Genomic DNA, 14,066 nt, shown 5'->3' with positions numbered 1-14,066 from the left:
GCCTGCTGACACAGGATAACAAAGAATAAAACAGTTCTATTCATACTCTCTTTACAAAAATACTCCATAGAGAAGTAACTCTTCTTTCCTCATGCCCATTCCCAAATAAATACAACCTGACCGCACGAAGCAGGTTCACCAATGTGGTGAAGGAGATCAGAGAAGATGTTAGGACAAGAAACAGTCGTAGTATTGGAAAACTTCAAATATCTTACGCCTACGGAGTAAACACTAATGTGCAGCATTGAGGCTCTTTTAGAAACTATACAGTCAAGCCTTACTTCAGGAAGAAGCTAATTCAGGAACCCACGAAACACACAATCCTCTTCTTGGTTCGAGACAGTGTGCAGGCCTTAAGTTAGAAAATATCAGCAGAATCAACAGCAACTATGTAAGAAAACATTTTCCTGGAGGTAATAAGAAAATGCCACATTCTGTAAGCACAGAGCAGATAAATACCTGTCACCTATCAAAAAGGGCATCAGAAAGAACAAAAGACCACCAGTACAATTAAGCAGCAGGACAAGATACTTAAAGAAAGCAAAGATCTTTCAGAAAGCTGATATGCTGTCCAAAAGATCATAGCATCATAGAATGTTTTGGGTTGGAAGGGGCCTTTAAAGGGCATCTTGTCCAACCCCCCTGCAGTGAGCAGGGACACCTTTAACGAGATGAGCTGGCTCAGAGCCCCGTCCAACCTGATTCTGAATGTTCCCAGGGATCAGGCATCTACCACCTCTCTGGGCAACGTGTTTCACCATCTTAATTGTATAAAATTTCTTCCTTATATTACTCTAAATCTACCCTCTTTTAGTTTAAAACCCTTACCCCTTGTCCTATCGTAAGGATTATCATAAACTTCTGTGGAAAATATGTAAAAATGTAATTAAGCAATCTAAAAAAAATTAAGAAAATTTTATAAAAGGCATAAAACCAAGAAAACTCCACTGCAATTTTTCCAGTTTCCATCAAGGACAGGAAGTCTCATCATCTACTATTAGTGCTTAGAAACAAAGAGTAAAGCAGCGCCAGAACAGATATGACCATAGTACTCAATGAATTATTATTAGTACTACTGTTTGGTCTGTGCTCACTGTAAGCTAAAAAGTCAGTGGTCAAAGCAAATAAATGAAGAAGGAAAGGTATGGCTTATAATACTGAACTTCACCTTCCAAATGGCATTCAACAAAAATCCCTCATCAAGAGCATTTGTGCTGTCATGAGGTAAGAAGGTCCTCAGATGAATAAATAACCGAATAAAGATGGGAAGACAAGGGTAAGAACACTGTTTTTACAGTGAAATGAGATCATTCCCGAAGAGATCGGTGCTGGCTAGAGTCTGCACGGTTTAAGAGTTCACTATCAGCTGGAAAACAACAAAACGTCACTGACGATACAAGAGAACAGTTACTGAAGAGCTGCAGAACAATGTTACTGTCCTAACTTGTTGTGAAATATAACAATGGTAGCATTCCATATACATGAAGGTAACAATGGAAAAAAACAATTCCAACTTGCATGGATAGAAAAAAACAGTAAGTTTGAGTTGACAGTTCAAAGTAGTCAGTAGTGAGATCTCAACATTCTAAGACTTTTCCATGAGGACAACAGCAGGCTCAAAAGCACACACGAACTATTGCAGAAGACTGCTACACCATTTAACAACTGAAGGTTCATCTGTGTTATGAGTAACTTTGATCCTCTCTCTAACAATTACTCTATCATCAAGAGGAGATATTTTTAATGACCAAAAAGCAGTTTTCCACAAATGTAAACCATAATGACTACTTCTTCCATTTATGGCCGCAGCAAATGTGTAAACTTATAATAGTTCATTTCTCCTGGGCCTAGAGAACTCACCTTTTGTTAAAGGTCACAAAAAGACGTGATGGACACAATAGCTAATTCTAATATTACCACTCATATTACAATCCTTACAGACCTACCTGTATTTAACAGTCACAACAATGTTACTTCGAAATTATTACTTTATAGGAAAAAGAAGAGAAGGAATTCTTGGAATCTGTTTCGTAGAGATTACCTTATCATACTGGCATACAACAACATTTTCCGTATCGAACAGTTCCTGTCCTTCCTCATCACTCACGTCATCTTCACTGTTAAGAGGCTCCTGAAAGAAACACATGCAAAGAGTTATGCTGTTTCGTAAAATCAGAGCTGTTAATTACTTACATACAGATACAGTCTTGTGTATCAACTACAGGACTTAAACACACGTGAGGTAGGAAATCCTAGGCTTTCCACCAGAAGGCTGATGGAAATATGCTTCCTTCCTGCTTTCCATCAATTTTAGTCTGGAACTTCAGGATCCAGGCCACTGCAGTAGCATTTTGTCACTGCAACCATTCTTGCTCTCTTTACTGTAAATGTTCTGGTGCTTGCAATTCCTCTTTACAAGAAAACTATCATTATGTGGATTTTCATTTTTCTAAAGCTTCTAAGCAGTGGAAACATGACATTAGTCACACTGTTCCCTACATGCCTTTAAAAATAGAAACTCCGTGACTTATTCACGTCTGATGCACTACAAACAGAAACAGACCTCAACACATGCAGAAAGTTTTTATGGGAATGGGGAAAAAAAAATAAAGATGCTTTAAGATGATCTTACCCAGATACATACAAAATAACTTGTCCAGACATCATAGAATGGACATTTTAAAGCAACATTTTTATGTCCCTTACAAATTACTTTCATTTTCTCGTCTTTCTGCTAACACTCTGTTCCAGCAGAAATTTGAAGATTTTCTTCTATTTCATGCAAATAACAAACATTTTAAAAGTAAAAACAACTTGTAATAAATGCAAAACAACTTCTCTGAAGTCTTCTGTATAAACCTCATCTTCCAACTTACTGCCAGATATATAAGCTAAATATGTAAGCTAAATGGGGGAGATGCAAGCAGAAGAAAAAGGTAAACTAGAGGTCCTAATTCCATTCGTTAAATGAATTGGAGAAATGTGGAATCACTTCACATGCAAATGTATTTAAAATACATTATATCACATGGAATCTTTAAGGAACTGCTAATGAACAAAGGTAGCAAAAATAACAGATCTCTGGCATGCTGATAAGTCTTGGCATATAAAAAAACTTCAACAAGAATGCTAGCATTAAGGTACTATTAAAGAACACTTAATATTTAAGCATGATGGCCTATTATTAATAAGACAACTATTAAAACATTCAAACTGACATCAGTGCTGACAGATATAATAGAAAAGTGACATGAATTCGACCTGTACAGTTTAACAGAAAAACACTGTTAGGCACCACCGTAGACGTACTACAGAAAACCCGATCTAACAACTTGATAAAAATGTTTTACCTGTATATAACAAATGGGTAATACAGCCTGTGAAATGTTACATATGCGGCTCGTACTGGCATTTTAAATGGACCATTCAAGTCACTGGAAAGGCTGCAGAGAATTGTGAAAGTGATCTGATAGTTCAAAACACATTTAAGCGATTTCTTTACGGAGTACCAACTTTCCTGTCAGAGATCGACATAACTGTATTGACTTTTAGTATCCATCTCACATTTCTATTTTTTAAAAAATTTCTTATTTTTGTGGGGCTTTCGGGTGCAACACACCAAAACTCGGTAGGAACCAGAGGCTCAAGTCTGAAACCAAGCAAATTTGAAGTCTAAATTAAGCACATATTGTTAAGAATGCAACAAGCTACAAAGAATATTCATTCCTTACTTATGAAGGTTTCATAATTTCATGGCTGACCTTTCCACAACATCAGAAATATTACTGCTGAGGTCTTTAAAAGGGCATTCATGACAACTAACAGTTTATGCTGTGTCCCCCACCTTTCCCAGCTGCATTTCAAGGTGCTTTGCTAATACACAGTTTTCACAACTTCATTCTGGGAAATAAAGAACTTGAATAGAAGTTACATTCTCAAAATTACTGGAACATTATTTGAAGCATAGAGTTTTCTTTCAAATATTGCAAATAAATCAAAATGAAACACAAGTATATTCCAGTCTGCTGAAATAATGTTAAGTTTACCTCTTCAACTTGGCCATCTTCGCCGCCATCTTTTTCTTTGTCTTCCTCTTCATCATCATCATAGTCTTCTTCCTCATCTTCTTCTTCTTCAGACGATGTGTCCCCTGCTCCATCAACCTGGAGAACCAGTGGTGCTTGTGGTTGTGCCTGCTGTTGCTGCGGTTGCTGCTGACCAGCTGCAGGTATCTGTGCTTGAGCCGGTGTAGGGGCAGCCACTGTTGTAGGTATGACCTGTGTTTTATTTCCTGTAAACAGGATCTGCTGAGGCTGAATAATCACTCCTGTCTGCTGGGGAATCCCTCCAGGGATAGGAGCCAAAACCTGATGAAATAACATTGTAAGTACTATGGCTGCAAACATAAGAGACCACTACATCGCTTACAGAAAACAATTAAAGCCTGATTATTGGTCCAACTTACATTAACTAGAGTTACAAATGGTCCACCTGTGACACAAATTTATTTTAATGGATAAATACATTTTTTAAAGGATGAAGGCTAGGATTATGCACATATTATAACTGTAATCAGTGGATGCACAAAAGAAATTTTAATCGTCAGTCAGAATTTAGAAAGAATAAAAGGGACACTGAAAACATTTCAAAATTGTTCATTTTTAAAAAATACACTTAACACAATTTTTTTAAAAATACTATTTCTGATTTTGTGTTCAATTTCAATTTGCTCACAAAAATGCAAGCCTCTTTAGGAATTACTATAAGGTTTTTTTTCCCAAATGTACTATGCAAAAATTTTTCTTTACCTGCTGTATAACAGGTGCTTGTACACCACCAGGCTGCATCTGTGGTATGACCTGCTGCTGCAGAACAACTGGCTGCTGTGGCTGAATGATATACTGAGCTCCATTTGCAGTTCTAACTACTTGAAGGATCTGGCCTGTAATAAAACAAATATCAAATTAATCAAATGTAGAAAGTCACTTTTAAAATTATTTTAGTTTAGAAGCTTGTTTACAGGAAAAACACCAGTGAAAATTGAAGGAAAGCATTCATGTTTCACTTTTGCCAGTGAAAAGGTACTACGCTCTAACAGCTGTGTCAGAAGCAAAGAACTAACACGGTTTTTCACCATCGAAATACAATCGTGAAGTATGCAATCCAAAAATAAATTACGTATGCAAGTCAAAGCCTTTTAATTACGTATGCAAGCCAAAGTATTTTAAATATTAGCTCCCACTTAGGAATATACCTCATGTTTCAAAAGACAGGTTTTACAGACAGAAAGACAAATGAACATATACCAAAACAGGAATACAGGTATTCACACCACAGAAATTATATCCACTGCTAAACACTGCGCTATTTCCAGGGTCCTATCAGATTATATCCTTTCCTCCGATTCTTTTCCCTCCGATTACCACATTACAAGAAACTCCTCCATGCATAACTTTCTTTGCAACACCATCATGCAGTTGTGCTTCTGAAAAATCTACCCTTACATTTATTATCCACCCCTCTTTTCTGTTCTCATCATGCCTGTACTCGATTCTCTTTTCTTGTTCTACAGCTTTATCATTTTAAACCTTTCCTTACTTCAAAAAATACATCTAAGACACATATTCAAAGATGGTCTCCAACTCTGAAAAACAAGAGCTAAACTATATTGAAATACTAGTTTTTCTCATTTCTAATCAGAAAGATGGAGAAGAAATTAAATTAGATAATCCCGAACCTCATATATTTCTCTCTAAGACTGATTTTATTTCTTGTTCTCCCTCCACAGCAAAATGTAAAGTCCTGTTTATTGAAATAACTAAGTAAATCTGAAAGCACTACCCTAGCCTCCTCTTTTAAGAAAATACACTATAATTATTTGTAATTGAAGAAAAAAAACATGAGCATAACAGAAGTAACTAAGGTGAGCCACAGATTATTCTGTGCTATAACAAACACAAATGTGCTTCCTCAAAACTGGGCAAAATTTGAATTTCTGTAACAGCTCCATATTTAAATTTTATTTCAATTATATATCCATTAAACATTCAAATGTATAAATCAGGAAGATTAAGTCCCAGGTGATTCTGAGCAGACTAGATGAATTACTCTGGCAAAAGCAGCAACTGACTCTAGAAAACGAGCTTTCTGAGATCTTCCTTTACTCTCCACATAGAACAGATCTAGAATCAAGCTTATAAAATTAGTGTAATACAAAGTATATGAAGCATCAGATACGCTGTTTATAAAAGTAACATTATATTCTAAACGTACAGCAAGTCAGTATTTTAAAATAATAAATCTAAAATCAAATCAGCATTGCCAGCAAAATCAGAATTTCCACTGTGTGTACGTGGCAGGTATGAGGAATCCTAAGACGTTCCTCATCTGAAGTCACAGATCAAGTGATCCTGCCCTTTTATAACGAGTCTGCTATCTGTGCTCAGATCATGCCTCTCAAAGCTCAGAAATATGCAAAGGGGAGAGAGAGCAGTGTCTGTCTTTTTGCTTCACATGCTTCTCTAAAAAGTGGTGAAAACTAGCACAGAATCTAACACACACCACTGGTAGGATAGAACCACAAGGTTCGTAAGACTTCGCAAGTCAGTGAGCAAGAGTCCAGGAGTCTAGCAAAGAGGTTGTACTGCTTTGTAAGGTGGATTCCAAGGTTCTGCTTTTTAACAGAAAGTAGACGCCAGAATTTCTCTCGCACAGGCACTTTCAAAACCATTGTTTGATCTCAACGTTAAGACATTTACCTGAATTTGTGAGTATCTGCTGAACACCAGCAGGGAGAGCCAACGTCGCTGCAGTGGCTGCAGCACTCTGAAATACAAGAAAAGGTTTTTAACCACAGACATTATTGCCAATATTTCATCTCACAACATACTGCCTGAAAATACGGACCTTTTTATTGCTGTTCACAATGTCTGCATGGAAGTTTCTGCAGCTATTGAAATGCAGGCATTAATCAGCAGTACGTTGTGCTACATACAAAAATATTTTTCTTCTTTCTTAATAGGAAGAAGACTGAAACAACAATCACTAAGCACCAACATCTTAACCCAGTTCTAGTGGGTTAAATGGTTTCTTGGTTGATCTGCAAGCTCGGAAGACTTTTTTTTCCTCCTCCGCTTTCTCTACTGATCTACTAATGGAGTACAACACTGCATTGCTCATGTAGCAATTTTACTTACACTTTTACAAAGCAGCTAAAGATATGAGCTTACAAATCTGAGGAAACATAAGGTACTGAAGCAATGATCATGTTCGCCTGCCTTGTTTTCACAAGGAGTAGTAATCAGGTTTGCACTTTTCTTCATTCTGTAAACGATTTGCATTTCAAGTTCCACATAACGTAGCTCTTCTTGAGTGAATACATGCAGCCAGCGTACGGACTGCTCACAGAACGACTAATGTTCTCTCTCAAGACAGCTGGTTAGATGAGAAAGCCGAAGACTCTCAACGGGTAAGGATTTGAACTTACAAGGAAACTTAATTCCAACTCAATTACGGAAGCTCCAAACAAGAAAACCCTTAACTAGTAGAGAAATGGACTTCTCCAGAGGCCTCTCCACTTCAAGGGTCTGACTTCAGCTGCCTACTGAAAAGTCCCCCTTTCCCCACTACAAAGGAACCATGGCCAAAGACTCTTTGCTAACAAAAGGATCTAAAATTTATGACTTGGTAAAGTGCATACTGTTTATAAGAAATATGAGCTCCACGTATTGGCTGTTCAATAGAGTATTTACAACTGCAAAAATTAGGTATCACCAAGCAAAACTGAGAAATGCTTGTCTGCATCCTCACATCCCAGACAAAGGCAGATGAATAAACTCTCATCACTTTCCACCTTCTGGGACACTTAAGGTCTGTCAGATCTATTCTTTAAATGTTTCTAATAAACACACACAATAATTCCAAATCAATTCCATAACTATTTACTAAACAATAGTCTTCTGTGGTATACAATCCATCTACATTTTGACAGCAGAATTATAAAAGCATAGCACACTCATTTGTGCAATATCCATCAAGATCTAACTGAATGAGACAGGAGAAAAATGTTTAACTGTCAGACTTGGGAACTACAAATCATATTGAAATGGTTGTAAAACATGTCACAAAAAGGCAGATGTTAATCTGTTCTCTGCCCCTGGATAAATTACACTTAGTAGCAAAGTTCACGTTCTCTTCTGTAGTAAGGTCAGCAGGTAATGGAAAAATTAATGTTAAGCGAGCTGCTGCAGCTTTGACTAATCATGAAAATTTGTTTCATGTGCTTTTACCATGGGCGTGGTAAGAATGTAGTGAAGTCAGGTCTTAATGCACATATTTAACTTGTATTAGCTGGTGTTTGCATCGCTTTGCAAGCAATTTTTTTTTTAATTGTCAGGACATTTAAAGGAAGATAACCAAAATTAACCTCTAGAGATAAAAACTGCAAGAAAAGGGTAAATGAGCAGACTCAAGCTTTATACGCTATTACAAAAATCAGTGAATCAAATTACTATGACCAGAAAAGGCCTCGTGAATTGCTAAATAATCCCTCATTTGAGATAAGCTAAAATTTCAGAGTAGTGTTTTCCTGCATCTAGCAAATACAGTATGCTTGCATCACTTAACAGCATTCTGTTGGATGACAAGCACACCATCATGCAGAAACATACAATCAGTACTCCAACTTCTGATTAAAAAAAAAGTTTTGGTTAAACACATTTAAAGAAGACGAGCAAGGTAAATCCTGGATTACTGTTGCTAGATTGTCAGTGCAGTAGCAAACCTCAGAAAGGTGGCAGAGAGCTTTACCAGTGTGTCCTAAATTACTTTTAAGCAGCTGATGACTAATATCAGAATTGTGCTTACTATTTAGTCAAACCAGTGTATATAACAACAATGTATACGTTATAAACTTCTGCTTTTCTTACCATGCCCGATGCATTCATGTGTGGTACCAGCTTGGAATCTGGCACAATAACCTGCTGCTGAGGTGCTAGAAACATAAAAACAGCATTTTGTAAAAATTATGCAGTCTGCCCAAAATAACTTAGAACATCAGCCAAACATCAGCTGAGCTTCATAACAAATGCTACTGAGCAGCATCTGATTGTATTAAGCTTTACTCTCAAGACCATACAGAACAGCAGCCCTCAGAGGCAACGTGGCTATTTTGGCTTTACAGATCATATTTCAAGGGCTTCAGTTACCTGTTCTGACCCCAGGTAAAGCAAGATTTAAAATATATTTCTGAAATTAGAGACATTAGTGAAATGCTTATAAACTTGCTGATGTACAGTATGTTCTCCAAAAGCATCGTCGACAATGGTTAACTCTCAAACAGACTAATACGAATAGTATGCTTAACAGGATGCAACAGTTAGCTTTTGTTAGCTCCAGTTAGCATAGCTGTTAGCACAAGCTCAGGAAGTTCACCATCTTTCTAACTTAGCAGAAGCCAATGAAACATGTCCCAAACAACAAAATAGTTTTGGTGCTAAAGGAAATACAGAGCTCAACTACATAAACAACCTGTTGATCGTCTAGAAGTGCAAAATTGTCAAAGTCTATGGAACAAGCAGGTTGCCAGGGCTCATATCAGCGATAGTAAATTGAAAAAAGTGACAGAGCAATTTGCACAAACTAATCATCCACGAAGTATTCCCCATCCAACCCTACAACCAAGGACACTTAATACTGGGGACAACTGAGAGTTTCTGGAAAAGATTCTGGGAACAGAAGCCCCACAACCTTACATCAAGATCTGAGGCCATCTCTCCAACTTTCAGGGAAGGCAGAAGAGCCCAAGGAAATCTTGTGACCTTGTATAGAAAACACACACAGGACAACAGGGAATACCGATCTCTCTCTGGGACTGCGCCATGTCATGCACGGAACTACTAAGCCATCTCTCCCGTGGAAAAGACAAGTCAAGTAATTCATAAAACCGCATGTCTGTGCTTAAAGTGCTTTGATATCCTAACTTCATGTAGCCTCTACACTGTCATTTGGTCATAAGCCACAACACTGGGCAACTATAGACCAGTTTTAAGTGTATTACTACTACAGGCAAGATCTTATTCTATCCTAAGACACAAACAGGAGGACAGGGAACTCCATATTTGTTGTCAGTAGTCATGGCTATGCAGCTGTGAAGCCACCAGATGTCTTTGTGAACAGACTTTCCAGGCTCTGCTGACTTGAACTTCAGTTGAGACACCTGGATCGTTTGAAGTCACATGTATTTTGGGATCTTAATCCTGAAAGGAATTTCATCCCAACAGTCAAAACTGGTTTATGTCCAGCCAAAATACAAAGTACCATAAGAAGAAAACAACAAAGACACTCCTCCTCCAAAAAAAACACCAAAGAAAAAAAGCCCCAACAGGACCCTGTCACACTAGTTCTCTTCTGTTTTGAATATACGGTTTTGGGCACAGGGGAGGAATCAGTCTTAGCTATCTTTTATGCCTATGATAATCAGGTTCTGATCCATGAAATCTGGTAAAAAGACTGAAGCCTGTGACTGACTACCACAGATAAATATTTCATGCCACAATTTTAATATCTTTCTGAAAACTCAACTCATAGGTGGCAGATGTGTTTACACAGCATATATGCAGTCCAGTAGTATTTATCTTAGTTTTCAAATGAAATTGTAATTGGTAAAAATGTTTGCCTAAAATTTTTAATGGAGAATATAAAAGACTAATTACAAGCAACAATATCGTTATGGCTAGCTGAAATATACCTTGAACATCCACACCTACAGTGTGCAATCTAAAAATACCTATCCATTATGCTTTCCACTTGAAACTTGTTTTGACATGAAAAAAATACCTCCTACACATACTCAGACTGTTATACAAGTACTTTTCACATTTGAGAATCCACTTATGCTAAGTAATAATGTATTCTTTTAAATTAATTTGCTCCTAATGACATTACTACCTCATGACTAAATTGTCAACTGCAAATGTGTATTTGGCTTTACATTACAGAGCAGATAATAGATTTTTAACAGAATCTGAAAGTCATGTATTCTGAAAACGTAAGTTACGTAGTAGAACAACAGAATAATTTAGCTTTTCCAAAATCTTCTGAAGAATATTCCGAACACAAACTCCACGATATCTTTCACCAAGACAGCTTTCTTGACCCATTAAATAGAGGCAAGCAGAGACAAAGTTTAAAACAATGACACCAAGTTATCCATCAGATAAACACCCTGCCCTAGATTTAGAATTTGCAAAGGAGTTGGTCTAACTTGAGAGTCTTTTGCCAGAGAGATTAGAAAGCAAATCTGACCTTGCTGAGACGCTGGAATAAGGACCTGTTGTGGCTGAGACTGCTGCTGCACAGTCTGCTGTGGCTGAGGTTGTGTGTGATGGTGGTGGTGGTGATGCTGCTGTTGCTGCTGCTGCTGTTGCTGCTGCTGCACCTGCAACAAAAGCTGCTGCTCTTCTGAATGGAAACCATCTACAGCCTTGGACTGCATCAGCTTGTTCTCCCACAGCTAGTTTGGAAAAGGAAAGAGAAATCTCTGTGTACCATTTTAACTCAACAGGATATGTAACAATATACATAGAGTAGCCCAGAATTGAATTTGTTTCCCCTGTTTATCTTGTGCAGTCTACTTAGCCCAAAAATCCCTTAGGCGAATACACACTGAAGAGAGAACTCCACAGAGGTAATGTTTTAAGAAGAGGAATTAAATATCCCTTAAGAACTGTCAGTCCAAGATTAAACTTTAACATCTTTTCTGTGTTCCAACTGTGGAAGACTCATAATGACTCTTACAGAAGCACAAATAGAGATGAACTGGTAACTTCAAATTAGCCTCCAAGTCTTCACTCCTCTACCTTCTTTCTTTTTTACCTCTTTAATCACAAAAATAATTCTTTATTACAGCTTTTCTCAAGCCGTTTCTTCCTGGAACTCCTCAATAAAAGTTGGTTGAAAACTAGTGTCTCATAACACACTTCAGCAGAAACTATCGGTATTCCTAAGACAGTGGCTCTCTAAGAGCATTCACACAGCTTCTACCACACTATCAAACTGAGCTTCTCTAGGCCTTCAGTTCTCAGATGTCAGCTGACATATATCCGAAGAAAAGCCACAGATGCAAAAAAAAAAAAAAAAAAGACAGCAACACAAGTATTCCATAGCACATCACAGTTAAAAATACTACAGGCACCCAAGACTTCTGACTTCAAACCCGGCTGGCTTAGGGCTCTCTAAGCCTTCTTCTTCAATATGTCTTCTTCCTTGTCTCTTTCCTCATTCAGTCTCTTATGACATCATTTGCAGAACTTGCCTGTGACACAAACACCAAGGTGCTTTTCTTACAGCACTCGCTCCATTCCCACCAAGCCAGCCCATGTTTTCATAGGAAAAAACCTTCCCCTGCTTCTGTCTTGCCAATTTCCAAGTTGCTTTCTCACTCCATTTTTTTTTAATCCTTCAGAAATAGGGTGTGAGACATCTCGCTTTCTGAAGAAGTCTTTATTCAACAGCTGAGATAAGCAGGCACCTACTTTCAGAGTTTTGGGTTGGGTTTTTTCCTCCCTTGCCTTTTCTCTTCCCTTTTGAAGGGCCTTTTTTTACTCACAAAGAATATGAAAAAAGCCATAGGAGACCCAAAAGAGCTCAGGTCAACATCTTGCCTTACTTTTGGACCCTTGGTAACAATTCAAATCCACTGTACATAAAACAACTCTGAATCTCAGAGCTTCAGACAAGTGTGATGCACGCAGTGACATTTAATACGTATTACCCCCAAAAAACCACTTCCACAAACCACAAAGCACACATGCAAAAACCTGACAATTCAACTGACATTGCAACTCTCCTTCCTCAGAAGGACAAAAAAATCAAGTAGAGCAGCATTTTACTTTCCCTGCAGAGAAACCTTAGGAATTATCAGCCTCTAAAATAAACATATTTTCTCCTTTCTTTTTTTTTTAAAGTTGTAATGCTTCAGGGACTGAAATAACAACTGTGAATCCAGATGGCTTCTGTTAGTTTATGCCAAGTTTGACGTCCAGATGAAGACAAGCATACAAGGCGAGCAGATCTTTCTATGCAGCAGTGTAATTCAAATGATAGGGGGCTACAGGTATGCAGATTAATACAATATTTAGCTAAGTAAAAATTAGTATTTTTACTGTGTACAACAGTAAGCAGATCTGAAAACCAATTTCTGGATTGTTCTATTAAAAAAAAAACTTTAAAGTTGCAACTTACTGTTTTGAGTTCCATAAGAACTTGTTCATCCACACCTTCATCCAGAAAAACTTCTCTGACATCATTGATGACATCTTCAATTACAGATCTGTACAATTTAGGCTTTTAAAAAAAAGAAACTAGTCAGGCATTGTATTGAAATGAATTTATCACTTTTAATGTTAAAATAAAATTTCCCCTACCAAAAAAAAAAATCTGAAAAATGCATTGCAGAGTACATTGCACGTTTCCAAGTGACTAACATATTCAAGGAGTTATAAATCAGCAAGAACAGCTCAAACAAAGTGAAAAGGGAAGGGACTGTTTGCTATCTTTTGTGACATAACTATGGCACACAAGTTTTCAAGCCATGAAGAGTGTAATTCAAAACAGAGAAAACTCAATTGCTTTCCATTCAGTAAATTTTGTTTCCTGCTTGCCAATGTACATACTGAATATGCAAAACATTCATGTCAACCAGTGTTAAAATTTCAAAACTAGATTAACTAAATACAGAGGAAACAAACTTGATAATGCTTGCTAGTTCAACAGGAATCAAATATGGCTCAGAATGATCTTGAACTGAAAGATGTTGAAGGTTCAAGACTGGAAGCGTTTCTTGTGAATGTCCTGTTCTTCCTTACATATCTGTTTACAGAACTATTGGAGACAAGATATTATGCCAGACAGACTTCTGTTTTCAGTCAGTACCTCTGTCCTTACATTAGTAATTTTTCAGGAGGAAATGTTACAAATGGATTATTATTCTATTACACCAACTTCATGCCTAAACTGCCAATAAGAAAGCAAAGTGTCAATTCACTTCCTTAAGCAATAAATCCCAA

At 37.3% G+C, this 14,066-nt stretch overlaps 1 protein-coding gene across 1 annotated transcript in view; it reads right to left on the bottom strand.

The window, feature by feature from the left end:
* GTF2A1 (general transcription factor IIA, 1, 19/37kDa) overlaps positions 1–13,338 on the bottom strand; it is a 15,001-nt gene extending 1,663 nt beyond the window's left edge. The window contains exons 1-7 of the mRNA XM_009872653.1: positions 13,243–13,338; positions 11,305–11,512; positions 8,928–8,992; positions 6,759–6,825; positions 4,809–4,942; positions 4,047–4,367; positions 2,042–2,131 (exon numbers count right to left, since the gene is read on the bottom strand). Of these exons, the coding sequence (XP_009870955.1) occupies positions 2,042–2,131; positions 4,047–4,367; positions 4,809–4,942; positions 6,759–6,825; positions 8,928–8,992; positions 11,305–11,512; positions 13,243–13,257 (900 nt within the window). The 5' untranslated portion in view covers positions 13,258–13,338. The remainder of the gene's footprint in view (positions 1–2,041; positions 2,132–4,046; positions 4,368–4,808; positions 4,943–6,758; positions 6,826–8,927; positions 8,993–11,304; positions 11,513–13,242) is intronic.
* Between the last annotated feature and the right edge of the window lie 728 nt (positions 13,339–14,066).

This window comes from Apaloderma vittatum, unplaced genomic scaffold (assembly GCF_000703405.1).
Source record: "Apaloderma vittatum isolate BGI_N311 unplaced genomic scaffold, ASM70340v1 scaffold19457, whole genome shotgun sequence".
Classification (NCBI taxonomy): domain Eukaryota; kingdom Metazoa; phylum Chordata; class Aves; order Trogoniformes; family Trogonidae; genus Apaloderma; species Apaloderma vittatum.
The sequence above is the reverse complement of the archived record's forward strand: the minus strand, read 5'-3'. Positions and strand labels throughout refer to the sequence as shown.